Below are 17,016 nucleotides of genomic sequence, written 5' to 3'. Positions count from 1 at the left end.
GCGTCCAGGAGGCATCCTAACCAGATGCCTGAGCGAGCCACCTCAACTGGCTCCTCTCGATGTGGAGGAGCAGCAGCTCTACTCTCCTCCCTGGATGACTGAGCTCCTCACCCCATCTCTAAAGCCGAGCTTACACTGTGCAATTTTTTGCCCTTTTCGGGGCAACTTTCCAGTCGTGCGAGAATTTTCTATCGGCCTGACTTTCAGCCTGATCGTGCGTTGAGCGTCGTGTAGTGTACAGGTGGGTAATCAGGGGCGATCAGCCTCTCACGACCACCTCCCGATCAGGATTCCTGAGGTCGGGAGAAAATCAAGTTGATTTTCAGTCAACCATCGTGCCCAAACCAGTCAGTGGGCAAAGAAGGATTCTTCTTCTTCCTCTCAGATGGAAACACAGAAGCATGGTGTGGGTGCGAGTGAAATGGAGTTCTTTCTGTAAAATTGACAGACTGTAGTAGCCACGTTTGCTCAGCCATGTCTTTGTCCAAATACATGGTCTCTTTTTAGGGCTTTCAGCACAAATCTGCACGAATTGTCAAGGCAGCACATTTGACTCTAGTGAGCTTCATATTCCTCTTCTACTGGTTTGGCTTCTGGATAGATGAGTCCAAGTAGCTCCATCTCACTGTGGAGCCGAGTACGACATGGTTTTGAGACGTACAGTGTGAGCAGGTAGATCGCATCAGAGCGTCGGGTCGCACAGTGTGAGATCAAACATCGTGAACTGTGAACTCGCACCGTGATTTGTGAATAACACTCCAAGATACTTAAACTCTTCCACTAGGGGAAGTACATCCTGCCCAACCCAGAGAAGCCACTCTACTCCTTTTCCAGCTCGACTATGATCTCAGATTAGGAGCCACTGAATCTCATTTTAAAATAAGAAGGTTGAGAATCAGCTAGATGAAAGTAAACTGAACCAGAAACTGAAGCTCATCTGTAAAAATGTTTTTAAAAAGTGTTCGCCATGCTGAGCAAACCATTGGGCTTAAAGAACATTCAGCTGTGACGCATGCAGGTAGATGACCGATGTTTTGGGTTTACAAACAAATGGCTGATCATTAAGACCTATATTACCCCGTTTACACTACCCTTAAAAAACTGAGCCGAGACCGGTCCGAGCTCAGTAACTGAGATAACTTGTCGTGTGTGAACGGAAACAACCTGAACTGAACCGAGATAGACATAACCGGACCGCGCTAACTGCAGACCAGTTCCCGAGGTGGGTTCGGCTCGGTTTTTTCCTGGCTCGGTTCTCTGATAACAAGAGCGCATGAGCAGAACGCGTCATCGCCGACTGGCTGAACATGCCGATTCACACTCCATTCCAGAAAGTCGGCTTCCCAAAAGCCGACTTTCTCAAGTACATCCGCGCAAGGTTGCCGTCTTCGCCTGACCCACCGCAAACACGGAAGTACAGCAATAATAATCAAGCATAACTTTCTGAATGTGACGGGCGCCGCCATTTTGATTTGCTTGATTCCCTCCTCCTTCGTCTTCTTCTTCTTGGGTTTTACGGCGGTTGACAAACAGCGTTTGGTGCATTACCGCCACCAGCTGCTTGAGTCCCTCCTTCAATCCTAGCAGTAATACCGCACATCGTCACTAGGAGGCGAGGAGTCGAGATAACCGAGATAAGTGTGACGTGTGAACGGTCGTCAAAACTGAGCTTGGCTGGATCGGTTTTTCAAGGGTAGTGTAAATGGGGCTTATGATTGGACACTAAAATAAGTCCAGTAACTCAGAGGGGGGGGGTTGCTTCAGGTCATTGCAGGCAGTAAAATTCCACAATGAAGAGTTTATTTTCTGATGAGAACTACTTCCTGTTCTAGAGGCTGAGTGGGAACTGAAAGCAGCTTTGTACGTTACCAGGACAGGAGTGTGTTTGTAGATCATAGTCAGGCAGGTAAACACTGTCTGGTTCTCCTCCTGATCCTCTTTAAGTGGAAGATTTGACACCACAGCAGGCAGGACCTAGAATTTACAACATCCAATGTATGTTTGTTGGTTTTCTGCATGAATTTGAAGCAGGGCTTGCTAACAGTACCAAGGTGGAACCAACCTGGTCCAGAGGAACAGCATCCTTGTTACTCATGATCATCCTGCAGAGGGCAGCACACAGGTTGTCCCTCACCCTCAGGTCATACTCCTTGGCCAACATTTTTGAAAACACTGAAAGCATCATGGGATAATCTCTGTGTGGCATTTAGTTAAGGGTCCACTTGACATGTACGGCATGCAGAATCCAATAAGACAGCAAAGCTTAAAAGGATACGACGCGATGAGCGGACCAGCTGCCTGGGCCAGGCAGCCCAGCCCAAATACGCTGTTATTTCGAACCTCAGCATCTTGGTCCTTCACTCCAGCAACCAGCACAGGGAGCAGACCATTGGACAGCCGGCCTGCCAACCCCCTGCCTCCCGACACGTTCACCAGAGCGTGGAGGATTTCTCCAATCGTCCCAATAGAAAAGGACCGGTCAGCCACGGTGCAGGTGGATTTCTTTAAAGATGATAAAGAATATTAGCAAAACTATCAGCAGTTATAAAATAAATTTCACCCATTTTCTAGGTGGAATCCTAGATAAAGTGTGAACTTCGGTGGTGCACCGCAATGCTTTCAGACTCACAGTTTTGTTCATGAGCAGCGGCAGCAGATCATGAAGGTAAGGTGCAAACTGGTCTGCAGGAACACTAGAGGTCACCAAAGGAATCCCTTCTCCTGCATACTCCTGCAGCATAGCGTCATACTCTGCCTGAAACAAACAGTGAATCAGCATCTCTTTCAGTGTAAAGACAGCATTTGGACTGTCAGCATGTGGGGAAAATATAAAGAAATGCTAAAAAGAAAAATGCTCCAAATCCAGCATGTATTTATCAGTTGAGAACAATGATGGTGGAAGTACCTGTTGGTCTTCATCATCAGTTTCATCGTTGCCGCTGCCTTGGCAAATGGTCTAATATGGCCCCCAGAGAGCAAACAAAGGATGTTATTTCAATAAGATTCTTTATTTCGTCTTTTTTACCACTATATTTAGTTTAAAGACAGGATGAGCAAAGCCCACCGCTCTTCCACCCACCTTCTTCCTGAGCACATCACGGATGAGAAGGCTGATCTCTTTGAGGTGGGATGGATTTCTGAAAACTTCCTCCTTACAGGACTTGACCACACCGTTAATGGTTTCCAGGACGCCCATTACAACCTGCCGCTCCCGGTCGGTTCGCACAGCTGACACCAAGCGTGGCAGCACCACGTTCAGCATGTTCAGCAGGGCTGGGATGGGGAAAAGCAAGGAATGTCAATCTTAATGAGTAGAGCAGGGAGCGCGTGTTAACCTAATAACATCCAGTATTACCCTGGTGGTTGATCTCAGAGGGATTCTCAGTCCAAACTTTGTGCTGAGCTTGACAGAACTGACCCAGAGCACCCAGCGCTGCCCTGCGGACGTCCTCATGAGGAAACTGTGGATGGAAGGAACATAGCAGTAGGGCTGTTCAGAGCAAATCCCAACATGGCAGCCCAAATACAAAAAAAAAATCATGTAGGATCACCTGAGGAATACAAAGCTGGACAAAACGGCAGCTAAAGGAAATACATCTGATGTTCATAAATAATGGTGAAAACAAAATTGTTGGATACACTTAAGTATGGCGGAGGATCTGTCATTCTGTGGACCTGATTCTGTTTAAAAAGCCCCAGCAACCTTATTAAGAGTGCATTGAAATGTGATCTAAGTATGAACTTTTAATGTATTACACTAAAAATGTCTTTGCCTTACAGATATCAGCCTGATTACAAGTCTGACATGTTTTCAAATTTAAAAAGACAACATGAAGTCCAGTAAGTCTGGTTCTAACCTGGTTTTAGATGTATGCTGCTAAAGAGCTGCACTGCATCTGTAAACCAGAGCTCAATGTAAACTGATGCACACTTCCAGAAGAACTGAACACAACAGGTTCCTTCTCTGCTGTATTTTGAGTTTTGATTTTAATAAAGGATGAAACGCATAAAAATATATATTAAAACAGGATCTTAAACCATTTTATTGTAGCGCTTCCTGTACATGACCTAAAATAATAAAGGAAAATGCTAACACAGTCCTGTATGTCAAAAGCTATTTCCTTCCCTTCTTATTTAAGTGTTAAATATGCATGACAATGTCTCTATAGGTTAGTTTGTAAGGGGACCCTCACCCTCTATTAGCTGGGACAGACTCCACCCTCAAATCTTAACAGGATACGAGTAAACAGAAGGTAATGGATGATAACATAGACCTGCTGTGACACAGCATGACCATCACATGATCACAGGGACTTACTTCTGTCATCTCAAGGACCTGCTGGAAACTGGATTCCAGGAAAGGCTGGAAGGCAACACTGTGAGGAGAACCCAGAACAACAAGAGATAAATATTCCACACAAATGCCCCCAGAATTCTGCGTTTAGGGAAAAATGAAATTAAATATTTAAAAAGGTACAGAAGGAAATGGAAATGAGCTACCCTGTGCTTAAGGCGATCTCTCCCAGGGCGTCACAGGCATCCTCCTTCTCATTGATGTAGGCGTTTTCCACACTGAACCTGTAACAAACCAAGCTGCATGGTAGTGATCCCCTCCTGAGCAGCAGGACCCGATGGCAGCATGACAAGAAGCAGAACCCACCCTGCTACGTCATGGACATCTGTCTCTGATTCATCTTCCAAGGGGTCCTCTTCAGCCTCCTTCCCTTCTTTGTTTGCATCGTCGTCATCATCCTCATCCTCATCATCAAGCAGAACAAAGGTCTTGTCCTCTTCAAGGTGGGCCTGGAAATTATTAGTTTTAAATTTAATGCAAAGAATACCTGCAGCGGGATGCATGTGTGGCTGTGTGTGTGCTTTGTACCATGATTCCTTCTTTGGATTTCAGGGCGAGCTGCATCACAGTCGTTATGGCGGTGAGGTGAGGAGTCAGGCTTTCAGGGCAGACTGTGGACACGGCCGAATAAAGACCATACCTGATCGTAAAGACAGAAGAAGAAAAAAAAACAACCTGTAGCGCAGAAATCCTTTCAGGGTTTAACCATGACCCAAAACAATTAAATAAAAAAATCACAATCAGATAATTTGAATTAGTGCATGTCAACATTATTCAATTCAAATATTTATTTCATTCACTAAATATTGAAAATAAATTGTGAATGAAAAGGAGCAGGAGGAAGTATAAACCTATAATATCTGCTCTCTATTCACATCAATAAATGTTCAGTGGGCCCCAATAATAGAACTAATGACCTACGTGCATCGTCTCAGGTCTGGATCGTCGATGGCATCAGTCAGGTTGAGGCCTAGCTGAATGCATTCTGGAGCAAGAGGACTGAACACGTCTTTGCCAATAGTGCGGGCCAGAACCGAAAGAGTATCTGCAAACAGAAACAAGGAAGGATCATCCTCTATACTGGCATTCACATGGTGACAACCTGCTTGTTGCACAGAGCTGGCTGCACCGTTATTCATAAATCCTCCTGCTTCTTCACAGCTCAAGACACGCCTTCTTTACGCCCACTGAATACGCACTTACCTGATTGGTCCGCTGTTCAAGTTTAATGATGTCAGTGTCTCAGCAGACAGCGTAACAGAAACAACTGCTGCTACTACGTCTGCATATTCCGTTCTGTGAACCAGTAACAAAGTCTGTCCGAGGCCGTTTAATCCCTGCTTTCAGTATTTTTGCCTCTGTTCTGGATACCACTGATCATTTACAAAAAGGAGAAAATCAAACAAACTTCATTCTGTGCTCCCGCCGTGCCGACGTGTCACCACAATTACCCGGAAGCCGGTGACGTCACAGTTAAAGATCCTCCATAAGTGCTATACTTACGGAAAATATAAATTAATAATTTTGCCCCGTTACAAAAAATAAAATACATTTTAAATATATTCATCTAGTGAAACCAACAACAGAAAACCTGTTCCAGCTCCTGCCTCTGAACAAGATTTGTTTTTCATCTGACCTGTAAGTCCATTCTATGTTTGTTTGTTTTGTTGTGTATAGGCTCTTATGTTTTTTTTTTTGTTTTTTTTCTTTTCTTTCTCTTGTTTATTCACAGCTCTTGCTGTGGGGTAATTTATATTGGAATCCTTCTACCTTGGATAAAAATGGACATTTATTTTGTGGGGAAGAATTTGGTGATTATTTTTTTAAGGCTATATATTTATTTTTCTTTTTGAAATACAAGTACTATTAAGCCTAATTTTTTGTTGGTCTATTTGTGAAAAGTTTTCATTCATTATTTGAAAGGGTCTACACACAGAAGTGTATGATCCTTGTGTGACTGGTTCAAAAATATATATATGTTTATCCTACTTGTCAGGAGGGATACCTGACTGGCACCGCTAAAACAGTGACAAACACCCAGTAAAAAAAAAGAAACTAAAACTAAATTAATTAAACTTGTACAACCGTCACAACATGAGTTTGTTTGCATCTTTGTTGGGTTAGAAACATTAAAGCAAAGCAGGTTTGTTTACCAAGGGACTGGTTCTGCAAGGGCATCATGTCATCTGTGGTGGCCACGAGGAAACGTTTCAGGCTTTCAATCACTGGAGGGAAATATGGAACCAGCAACTCCTTGGCCGCATTAGCTAAAAAATAGAAAAAAAAAAACAATTAAATCTCCCTTAAGATTATAATGTCTAAAAACTTTGTGGTAGATCACAAAATGTCTGGCACACGTTTTAATAATGTGATTTCCCACTACTTATGCATCTTTACAGACCTAAAGGTTAGTTTAAGGACTTCTTTTTTTATTCACATCAGTTCAAAATCAGGAAAGATATCACAGGTACAGAGACCATAAACATTACTGATTAGAGAAGTGTAAAATGTACAAACTATATTACTTGCTATAAGGCAGGTTTTCATTGCAAAGTGTTTTAAAGTTTGTTTTCATGCCATTTCTGTTTCAGAAAGTCTGACTGAATAATTCCTCACCAATGGCTCCTATAGCAGACACAGCCAGCTCCTTTATTTTCAAGTGTTCTGCATTGTTGAGAGCAGACAACATGGTGTGCATCAAGGTGGGAAGATATGGCTCAATATCAGATCCTGTTGAAAGAAAAATAATAAAACCGGAGCTTTTAGTAAATAAATGGTGCGTCAGATTAGGAAACAAAGTAACTCTGCAATCAGCAGCCGTTAAGGGTGATAACTGTTCTTACCCAGGTTCTCTGTGAAGCTTTCCAGGGCATAAAAAGCTTTGGTGACATGGCAGATCGAGTTCCTCGATTCTTCATTTAGGGATGAAAGGTATTCCAGCAGTAAAGGCATCACCTCTGCACAGTACTTACTGATCTCTGGCTAAAAGCCACAGGTTGACAAACAAAATTGGACATTTATTATTCAATCATCTCAAACATTTCCAAAACAACTTAGAGGTAATGGATTTCATCACCAGGCTGATGTTACACCTGTTACTGTGTTTTCAGATGAATTAAGTTTAGTAAATCCAATTTTTGCCCAATTTTATTAGTTTAATGGCATAGAGCACTCTTCTCAATCAAGAGAAAAACTAAAGCTTAAATGATCGACCTTCAGAGAAACTTGATGCATCTTTAAATACTAAAAACAAACGCCTTAGATTAATACAAACACTAGGTGAACAATTCACCTGATTCTCCAGATTTCATGTTAAAAATGTAGACAAGACATCAGCAGCTAAAGAACATGGTCAAGAGTTAAGCAGCATCCCTCTAAACCCAATGGAAAGACTAGTACTATTACCTAAACGTCCACATCTACGTGTCACTGTTAATTAATAATATTCCATCTGTTCACCAAGTTTTAAGTTTTAGTTTAATTTATTGCATTTTGATTTCTCTTTTGTGTTTTTATTTTATTTACATATTTTCCAGCTGTTTCAGATTGAAAATTAGACGTCGATATTAGGAATTAAATCTCCACCACTAAGGTTGATTCGATACGCATCTGGATATACTATTACTGATACAATGGAGAATGTATTAGCTTAACCCATGAGGTTTCAATAGAGCAAAGCAATACATGTATAAAAAATGTTTTTTGAATTTTTGTCTCAATTTTGCCTATAGAAATTCTTCTGGAGATTAACTTCAACATCAGAGAAGATGAATACAAGGCAATATATTTCCAGGACTTGTTCTGATCTACAGAAGAGAAGTATTTGCAATAAAAACACAAAAAACAGCCAGAATGTTGCAAATTAATAGAGAAATCATAGTAACTGTGGAAACTGCTAATAAATGAAAAACCTAATAAAGATTTACCACACTGGCTCTGTTTAACAGTATACATGAAAGCAAATTATGATATTTAATGTGTGTAATGTAAATACTGGTAGGTATAAAATGACATCAATCTGGTGTTAGAATCATCTGCAACACTGAACTAACAGAAATAGCACTCTGCATAAATAAGAATGAACAAGTAATACGCCTTTCATTTATGAATGAATTGGTTTGCTACGCAGCAAACACCTGCATCTTCAGATTTCACGCCAATTAGAAACCAGAGAGAGATATTGCTCTCCATTATCAAGATTAAACCAAAGGAAATAAAAGTAGTCCTTCTTTTTGGATTATTTCTTTATGCACCTGGATTAGACTTTGATGCACTACAGAATTAAGGAAATGTTACCCAACATTTTTACTGCATTAATTAAATAGACATTGATAGAACTCTTAAATATGTCATTCAGCTTTTTTAAATTGTGCTCATGCTTTGGGATTTAAGATACAGCTAATCTTGGTTCTTTTGAGTGACCGTATAATCCAGCTGGCTGACATATTTGTAATATTCTGCATCTGGGAAGGTAAAACTGCATTCAAATTCTTTTTTAATTTGATTCAATATCAGATGGCACAGTCTGACATCTTGGTTTTATTTGGCACACACTGATACATTTTTTTTTTTTTTTTGCACATTAAATAAACATTGTGCAGTTAATTTTCTTCTTTGTTGTTCTCCTCTGTAAAGTACCATGTCCTTCCATTTAACATGATCAAATTGATCTATTAGAACAATATGACTCACTGGGTGGTTGAACCTGATAAAGGAACATCTTCCATGCATTTGTGACTCACCTGCAAATGTTCAGAGAATTGTCCCAGAGCAAAAAGGGCAGCGCTGCGCACCAGCCTATTGCTGTCAGAGAGACTCTGGCAGACAGTCTGCAGCACTGACTGGAGCATCCTAACAAAAACACAGATCTGATTAGGCTATGCTCTAAATTAGTTTAACAGTCTGTGCATTTCCTATGTCCTAACATACTTGGAGCAAAGGTAGTCTGCACATCCCTCAGCCAGCACAGCAAGACACACGAGACCACCCTTCTTTTGATAAGGATCCTGGCTGGTTAGGCAGGCCTTAGTGAGGGGAAGCTAACACAGCAAAGGACTTATCAGAAACCAGATCCAGGAGTAAAAACTACAATATTGAAATAATAATGAACATCTCAATGACTTACAAGGTGATGAAAGAGTTTCTCTGGAGGCATATGGAGCGCCATAGTGTCGATCATCTGGGATAAAACACAAACATCTCATCAAATTCAAGCTTTTAAAACTCCCTCCCATATAAAAAGGATGAGATAAGTCGTCTCCACCTGAGCAGCGCTGTGTTTGGGGTTATCGCTTTCACTGGGCTCAACATCATCCTCCTCCTCCTCGTCGTCTGGATCATGCTGGCCAGGAGAGGGCGCTGCAGTCAAAATGGGAAAAAGGTTCTGCAGGATGGGACCCAGCAGCTTCAGTCTCAACACCGACTGCAAGAAGCAACAAAGAAATTAGGATATTAGATAAAGTAGAAGTCTTTTTATCTGAATAATATCTTATTTAAAAATGTAAAAAAAAAAGTATTATAGTTGTAAAGGGAATGATGTAAAAGGTTATCACAAAAAAATCTGACAGATGTGGCATGTATATAGAGTTTCTGAAACAAATATTTAAAATCAGTTCTTCCTGCTTTATGGTGGGGGTGGGGGTTCCACCTACTTTACTCTTCAGCTTGATGAGGAAGGTGATACAGGAGAGTGCCTTCACGCGTAGAGCGTCATTCAATGTGGTGTCACTGCCCACCTGAACATAAACATTCATGAGAGAAATTCTCCTTTCATTCTTTAAAGTTTTCTGAGCTCTTTAAGAATTAAAATCATCTGACCGCCAGGCAGAAGTGGACGATGTCTGTAATGTGTGGAACTATGATGGTCACTTCAATCTCCATGAGCTCAATGAGCACCTCCATTGCTTCGGTGGCTTGCTCCTGAGCAGATGATTGTCCCAAACCAAATGAGTTCAAATATCTTATAGATCCACCACAGACTTTGTCTGGAAAAGCTCAGTCAAGCAGTAAATATGCAGAGTAGAAGTTACCTGATTTGCCTTGATGAGGTGTTTTAGAGCATCGATCAGACTGGGAACGATGGCGCGCATTTCCTTCTGCAGAACAGTAAAGTGTTGCCATGGTTATTAACTGCTGACCGGTTTAAATCCTCACACTGACTGATCCTAGGAGGAGAACGGTGTCGCATGCTCACCACCTCTGCAGTGCCGGTGTAAATCACCATGGCATTTAGGGTGAGGATGCAGTAGTACAGCGCTGTGGGGTTGTTGTAGTCCTGCAGCAAAGTGTTGAACAGCTGCAGCAGCTGGCAGTAGTGAGGCTTGAAAGGTTCAGGGTTGGACTCTATAACCTTATTCAGCAGCAGGAGGCCAACCTATCAGAGCAAGAGAGAGGAGACCAAACCTTAAACTACAGAACAGACCAGCTCAGTTAATGGAAACTAAAGCTGTTGGTGGGCACCTGTCTGTCATGGGGATTTGTGCTTTTGGTTGACTGGTTGAGAAGCTGCAGCAGAGCTGGCCAGCGGTCCGGTGTTTCATGCTTCACCATAGCTGCACACAGCTGGGAGAGAGAGTGCTGCACCTTGTGTCTGCAACACGTCAGGAGAAACAGCAGTTAGCTAGCTTATAGTAAAATAGATGATTTATTTCTGAGAAACATTAAGGTTCATCATACTGCTTACTCTGTTTCTGTGGTGAAGGCTTGAAGTACAACAGCTTTGAGGCTGTAAGAAAAGACGAGACAACACAGTCACAACCTGACCTATATGATGTTGATTCTAGTATGACCACTTGACAGATGTTTGTTGTAAAGAGAAATAGAAGCTGACCTCTCTCTGTCATCAGGGCTGATCTTATTCCAATGTTTCCTCACTCTTAACCTCAGCAATACTGCAGCTGACTGGCGAATCTTCATACAAGCAGAAAAACAGACATTTCAAAGCTCTATCTTAAAGTCGTAGGGAAGCGGCTGTTCCAACCGTTGCATTTCCGAATTCTCCTGAGTTGTGCGCGACTTTACAAAAGTGAATAAAGTGAATGTGATTGGTCCTTTATCAAGGGGGCGGGATTATTGTGGTGAAAGGTTCGCAAGCATACTTGGTTGTAGACGGTGTATCGGAAGAATCTTGCTAAGCAGTTGGCAACTTAGTGCTAGTAGGTTCCCAATGGGAAATTACATTCGGATCAAGTAGCACTAAATTGGTGACTTAGAAACGACACTGTAAAAGAACGCTATGGACAGAGGAAACGTGCAAAAGGAGGAGAGTTTTGTGTGGGAGGTTGTGGATGAGTCTCCTCCGTCATGCATTTTTTATTTAGAGGAGGAAAGCGGGGACGAAGATGTTGTGGAAGAGGACGCCAGGGCGGCAGAAGCTTGGTGTGGTGTAGAAGGCTTACAGCCGTACATGTTTGAGCCCTTGCCTCGCAACGCTGCCAATTCTGTTAGCTCTACGCCTGCAGAAGACACAGACGTCCATCCCCGTGAACACTGGGACGGAACTCAACGGGAAAGGAAATTATTCTTATTTGAACCATTGCGTATATTAGCTGCAACATATGAATGAAGATGCTATGACCGAAAAAATGTGATTGACAGATGACCGTTGATATATGATTGGTCGAATTTAGGTGTATAAGCTGACGTATAACTATATATACTATAACTAACTTCATGCAGATATAGTGAGATGCTAAATGACTGAATTCTGACACTCAGTCTCAGTGGGGTTTTTTTGCAACATATTTATGTCATTTAAAGTCTAAAATCATGTCACTGGGACCATTTCCAGTTCCAGATATAAAAAGACTGAAGTTTACAAACATTCTGCAAAAACCTGTGATCAAAATCAGCTGTAATAGTTTAATACAGAGCGGAATAGTTCTTTATTGAAAATAATGCCTGGAACAACCAAACCACTTTGAACCACAAAAACAAGTCGTTTGAAAAACACAAATCACAGGGGGCTAACAAATAATGTATCAAGTTACACACAACAGGAAACAATTATATGATACATGTGCACCTCAAATATGAACATTTGTAACCAAGTTAAATAACCTATAATGAATGTACTGGAAGCTTGCCATATGAGCACCATGTTCTTTCATATTAATGATTGTAGATAGACGATCAGGTTTGGGTGTTAAAGGAACCCAGTTTGCTAAAATAGAACAGTTACGGTTCATGTCCTGCATAACTTTGGTAATAATGGCTCTTGAAGCAACTTTTTGAGCTGCAAATCATGATGCACCTCTTTAATAACATTTTTCCTTTCGCATTAACTTTCTATCATCATGTCTGGATGCATCTCTCTGGACAGCCAGCTTTGTTATCAATGACAATAAGGTCTCTGCAGCACAACTGTCAGGTCAGCAGTCTCCTACCACAAGTGTGCAGTCGACCATAACATGGCAGCTCAAGAATTTCATACTAAAAAAATAAAAATCACTTTGCTAAATTTGTAAAATCTAAACCTTCTGGGAAGCCGTATTGACCAAAATAATTAGTAAGAAGGCTTCAAATATCAGATTTGTATGTATATTTGTCTAATACATTCACTGGTCTTAGTTATTGTGGCCTGTACACAAGCCAGAGTAAAGATAAAAACTGTAGAATCAAATACATTGATCTATAATATTATCCTTTATGTAGCTGCCATCAGTCAATATTTTAATATTTAGTTAAAGAGTTAATACATACTAGTATCAAAATTAAACATTCAATCATAAATGAATACCTTTTAGTAAATTTATGTTGTTTATGTTTGTATTAAAAGGCACATTAAAATGTAAGGAGGAACCTATGTTTTTGTTCCGCATGTCACGTTGTTGCCCATGGGAAAGATTGATTGACACAATTTTTTTGTATCACTGGGACTGTTTTTCAAGAAGTTTCATCAGAAAGCTTTAAGACTGTTTTTGTGAGAAAAGCTGTATAAATGATCTTTATTCCTCTGGAGTTTATGCAGCCAATGAGGTACGACTTTAGTTTTACTTGTATTTATTTGTGTAAACCTTTATATTTGCCTTGAGCTAAGTTGGGTTTATCTTTCCCTACTTAGTTCTGAGGGCATTTTTGGGGGCTTTATAAGACGTGTCCACAATAAATAGCTATTAAAACAAAAAAAAAAGACATTGAGTTCCAATTGTTACTCCTGTCGAGATAATCAAGGCTCAACGTAATGTGCTTTTTGACCAATGTACATAAACAACATAAATTTACTGAAAGTTTTTTTTATCCATTTATAATTGAACGTTTAATTTTAATACTAGTAGGTATTAACTCTTGTTTTAACTGTATATTAAAATATTTAAATGAGTTAATTCTGATGGCAGCTACACTTTACATCCCATTTTATACAATTAATTCTTATTTAACAAGGAAATGATTACATTTCCATCTCATATCCAAGTTACAGCACTTAACTGAAACAGAACCAAAAGTTTCTTACTGGATAAAGAGCAACGTGATCAATAGCTGTGCCTGTATAAAGCTCTGCCCTATATATAAATATTAATCTCACTACATACATGTTTTAATATGCAAAGATAATTTTTCGTCTTTTTTCGTAAATACAAGTGTGATCAAAGTAAAGTTATGATCAGGAGAAAAACAGCTTAAGAAAAGAGCAGTAAAATGTTAAAATGAGGATTCCTGCAGAGAGATTGACCACCTGCCTCACCTCAGGGCTTTGGGAGCCTCTCATGACAGCACACAGGGCTGGTATTATGGTTGGGTCTTTGAAAGCCTGTTTCAGCTGGGCTGTGGCCTAAAAAAAGGGAAAGGGGGGCGTCGTTAACAACAAAGCTCATTATTCCAACTCAACTTTAAACAAATCATTTACTGATATCAGAGAGTATCACTATTCAGCCCCTTCAGCACCGTCTGCCAGTTAAACTGCCATTCTATAACCTGAGCAATAACTTCTAACTGCTGTTACCAGTTATCTGGCTGCCCTCAACCCTAGCTAAAAATTAAAGAGCTAGCTTCTCTTGTTACCTGCTGAATAACGGCATTATCCGGCTGTGTCAGTTGTAATAGAAGTTGCTCAAGCTCCTCGATCATCCTGATAGTTTCGATCAACCTCCGCTTCTATCTCTAGGTGAACGTTAGAGTGTAACTGTCGGTATAAAACACGGCAGGAAAGCTGATATTCTGTCCTTTGGCAGTGGCAGGGTGAGCGTCAGTCATGTAAACAAACTATTTTTGTGTTCTTCTGAAAGCTAACTAGCTAATTTGTAGGTGGAAATGTAAAAAAATGAAAAATCGCGTCTGTCTGTATGAAACCGTTTAGTAGAAGTGACAGGTTGGACTCTCCGGTTCGGACCGTTTGGAAAGCCAGCCAGCACGCGGGACAGAACACCGGCCAGGAGTTCCATGTGAGCCGAATTAAAGTGACAGAAACCACTTTTAGATGGGGAAACAGCACCAACGGCTGGACGGGAGGATAAATGCATCACTAAGCTACAGTCTAGTGCAGGGGTGCCCAATTAAAAATCCGTGGACTCCGGATAAAGAAAATCATCATCCAGTAAAGGACCGGAGACATTTTTATTTATATGTTACTTTAAACAGAATTTAACACTGAAATAAAATGAGGCTTTTATGCATCCATGCAATAAATAGAATTTTTAAATAAAAAAAATATGTATAAAAAGAAAATAGAACATTTTTCCGTTTTAAAATCTAATTTTTTTTTTTTAAGTAGAGAACAACAATTCTTCAGCTTGGTATATAGACAATGTCCTGACTCACATATTCAATAAAACACTTGAATTGACCGTTTTTTTTTGTTTGTTTTTTATGGCTTAATGAGAGCAGTGGGCTTTAGGCTGCCCTGCAAGGCTTTAAACCTGGGTTTGAATGGAGACAAAGCCATTCTCAAGCCATTCCAGGCTCATTTGTGAGCTTATATATTCCCCAAAACTTCCATTTGCATGTTTCCTAGCAATACAAGGCCTTGTCTATATAAAGACTCAAACTCACTGCGGATCCAGACATTTGAATTGAGAAAGCTTCCTGGAGGGGTAGCGAAACGTCTTCAAATCTTGGAAACCAAGTCCAGTGGATGTTTTTTAAACTTTTACGGAATCCCAAAAACTAAGACCATTTGTTTCAAATGATTGGATGCAAACTATTTGTACTTCAACATACCAGGAAGCAGATTTTTCATCTCGGTCAAAATATTTATTTTATACGAAGAGGCTTAAAAGTTTCATTAAATCAAGTCAAAACACTCAAGAGCGCCTCTCACAGCTTCAAGACACTTCTTATCTCAGGCCTGGATGAAGAGATGCTGAGTTCGGAAGCAGAGAACAAACATATGATGATGGACGATCCTAGTTATCCCTGTTACAAAAATCCAAAACAAAATGAAAATATTTGGGCAGGAACTGAACATATGATGGCTGGATGATGATGGGGACTTTTTCAATATGTCATACTAAATTAAGAGTTCATTTTATGCATGTTTTGCTCCTGAATTTAATGATAATATAGCTCATACTCTGCTTGAGCTCTGAGGAAGATGGGAGGAACAGCGGAGGCTGTAGGCTTTACTTTGAACAGGCGGTCTGGAGCGGAGCGGAGACGGAGAATGTGGGATTAGACAGCATCGTCGGGCAATATGCAATAATTTATAAATGTTTTAAATCAGGTTGGGTCTGGATCAGCCAGTAGGTGGGTCCGGATCCGGACCGCAGTCCGCTAATCTGTGACCTCTGATATGGACCTTTAGATATCTATGAAAAAATGGTGCCTGTGAAACTCTATCAGTAAATGTGAGACACGTTTTTAGAAAAGTATTCATACATTATAAACACACTCAACTGATAAAAAAATCTGGAAAAACTACCCATCTCAAGTGTTTTGATCACTTTTTGTGGCCACAGGTTAATGAAACCTGGCACCTCAGCATGCAGATACTGCTTCTGCAAACATTTGTGGAAGAAAGGGTCGATCTCAGGAGCTCAGAAGGTTCCAGGATGGTACTTTGGTAGAATGGGTCTTTGTAACATGAAATACACATTAAAATGCCTCATCTGAATAGTGTAAGTGCTGATCAACTGTTAGTGGTGTAATACTTTGGAAGATGCAGAGGTGCAGAGAATAATGATCGCAAACCTCCTGCAGAGTCAATAGTTACCACCCTTTTAGGCTTTATGTGGCCTTTAGATTAGCTCAGGTATTAAGAGAGCCTAATGCAGAAGCCTTCTGATGTCTAGCAGTTGCATCTAAGCCTACATGCTCCCCAAACTTTAATAGCTGGGCCGCCATTTTGCTTGGTAAAGTGTTTCTCCCGCCCCCTCCTAAAAAACCCCTTGAATTTGAACCAGAACATGATTAAATAATGTAATAATATAACTATGATCTCCTTAAAATAAAAAAAAATACCACTCAAAGTGCAATTATAATAATTCAGATTATTTTACGGTATGATGGTATTCAACATTGGTTTCATTTAATAAACAAAAGAATAAATAACATTAAATGGGTCAATGGGAAACGCCTGGTGCAGTGCTCTCTGAGAACATGTCAGTATGCGGGTTTTAGACCAAGATGATGAAATTCTTTGAACATCACATCAAGGATAAAAAAAAGAGCATCAATAAATGTCCACAACCATGATATCAGAACTAGTGCAAACTACGTACTAAGTACTT

At 40.4% G+C, this 17,016-nt stretch overlaps 1 protein-coding gene across 3 annotated transcripts in view; it reads right to left on the bottom strand.

Annotated features, from left to right (window-relative positions):
- Positions 1 to 14,721, bottom strand: part of ipo4 (importin 4) — a 16,478-nt gene extending 1,757 nt beyond the window's left edge. The window contains exons 1-29 of one of the 3 annotated variants that reach the window (XM_015396290.1): positions 14,354 to 14,721; positions 14,037 to 14,123; positions 11,184 to 11,263; positions 11,037 to 11,078; positions 10,814 to 10,943; positions 10,548 to 10,727; positions 10,384 to 10,449; positions 10,172 to 10,273; positions 10,006 to 10,089; positions 9,618 to 9,776; positions 9,480 to 9,533; positions 9,284 to 9,393; positions 9,097 to 9,205; positions 7,198 to 7,336; positions 6,971 to 7,084; positions 6,508 to 6,621; positions 5,276 to 5,399; positions 4,883 to 4,994; positions 4,661 to 4,803; positions 4,501 to 4,578; positions 4,319 to 4,376; positions 3,356 to 3,461; positions 3,080 to 3,273; positions 2,906 to 2,956; positions 2,630 to 2,755; positions 2,276 to 2,502; positions 2,063 to 2,195; positions 1,714 to 1,974; positions 593 to 1,074 (exon numbers count right to left, since the gene is read on the bottom strand). In XM_015396290.1, the coding sequence (XP_015251776.1) occupies positions 1,723 to 1,974; positions 2,063 to 2,195; positions 2,276 to 2,502; positions 2,630 to 2,755; positions 2,906 to 2,956; positions 3,080 to 3,273; positions 3,356 to 3,461; positions 4,319 to 4,376; positions 4,501 to 4,578; positions 4,661 to 4,803; positions 4,883 to 4,994; positions 5,276 to 5,399; positions 6,508 to 6,621; positions 6,971 to 7,084; positions 7,198 to 7,336; positions 9,097 to 9,205; positions 9,284 to 9,393; positions 9,480 to 9,533; positions 9,618 to 9,776; positions 10,006 to 10,089; positions 10,172 to 10,273; positions 10,384 to 10,449; positions 10,548 to 10,727; positions 10,814 to 10,943; positions 11,037 to 11,078; positions 11,184 to 11,263; positions 14,037 to 14,123; positions 14,354 to 14,419 (3,240 nt within the window). In that variant the 5' untranslated portion in view covers positions 14,420 to 14,721 and the 3' untranslated portion in view covers positions 593 to 1,074; positions 1,714 to 1,722. Of the gene's footprint in view, positions 1 to 592; positions 1,075 to 1,713; positions 1,975 to 2,062; positions 2,196 to 2,275; positions 2,503 to 2,629; positions 2,756 to 2,905; positions 2,957 to 3,079; positions 3,274 to 3,355; positions 3,462 to 4,318; positions 4,377 to 4,500; positions 4,579 to 4,660; positions 4,804 to 4,882; positions 4,995 to 5,275; positions 5,400 to 6,507; positions 6,622 to 6,970; positions 7,085 to 7,197; positions 7,337 to 9,096; positions 9,206 to 9,283; positions 9,394 to 9,479; positions 9,534 to 9,617; positions 9,777 to 10,005; positions 10,090 to 10,171; positions 10,274 to 10,383; positions 10,450 to 10,547; positions 10,728 to 10,813; positions 10,944 to 11,036; positions 11,079 to 11,183; positions 11,264 to 14,036; positions 14,124 to 14,353 lie in introns of those variants that run through there. The other 2 variants (XM_015396289.1, XM_015396288.1) reach the window with 2 other exon arrangements.
- Between the last annotated feature and the right edge of the window lie 2,295 nt (positions 14,722 to 17,016).

Source organism: Cyprinodon variegatus, unplaced genomic scaffold (genome assembly GCF_000732505.1).
Source record: "Cyprinodon variegatus isolate N-32 unplaced genomic scaffold, C_variegatus-1.0 Scaffold788, whole genome shotgun sequence".
NCBI lineage: Eukaryota > Metazoa > Chordata > Actinopteri > Cyprinodontiformes > Cyprinodontidae > Cyprinodon > Cyprinodon variegatus.
Note: the sequence above shows the minus strand (reverse complement) of the source record. Positions and strands in the feature narration are given on the sequence as shown.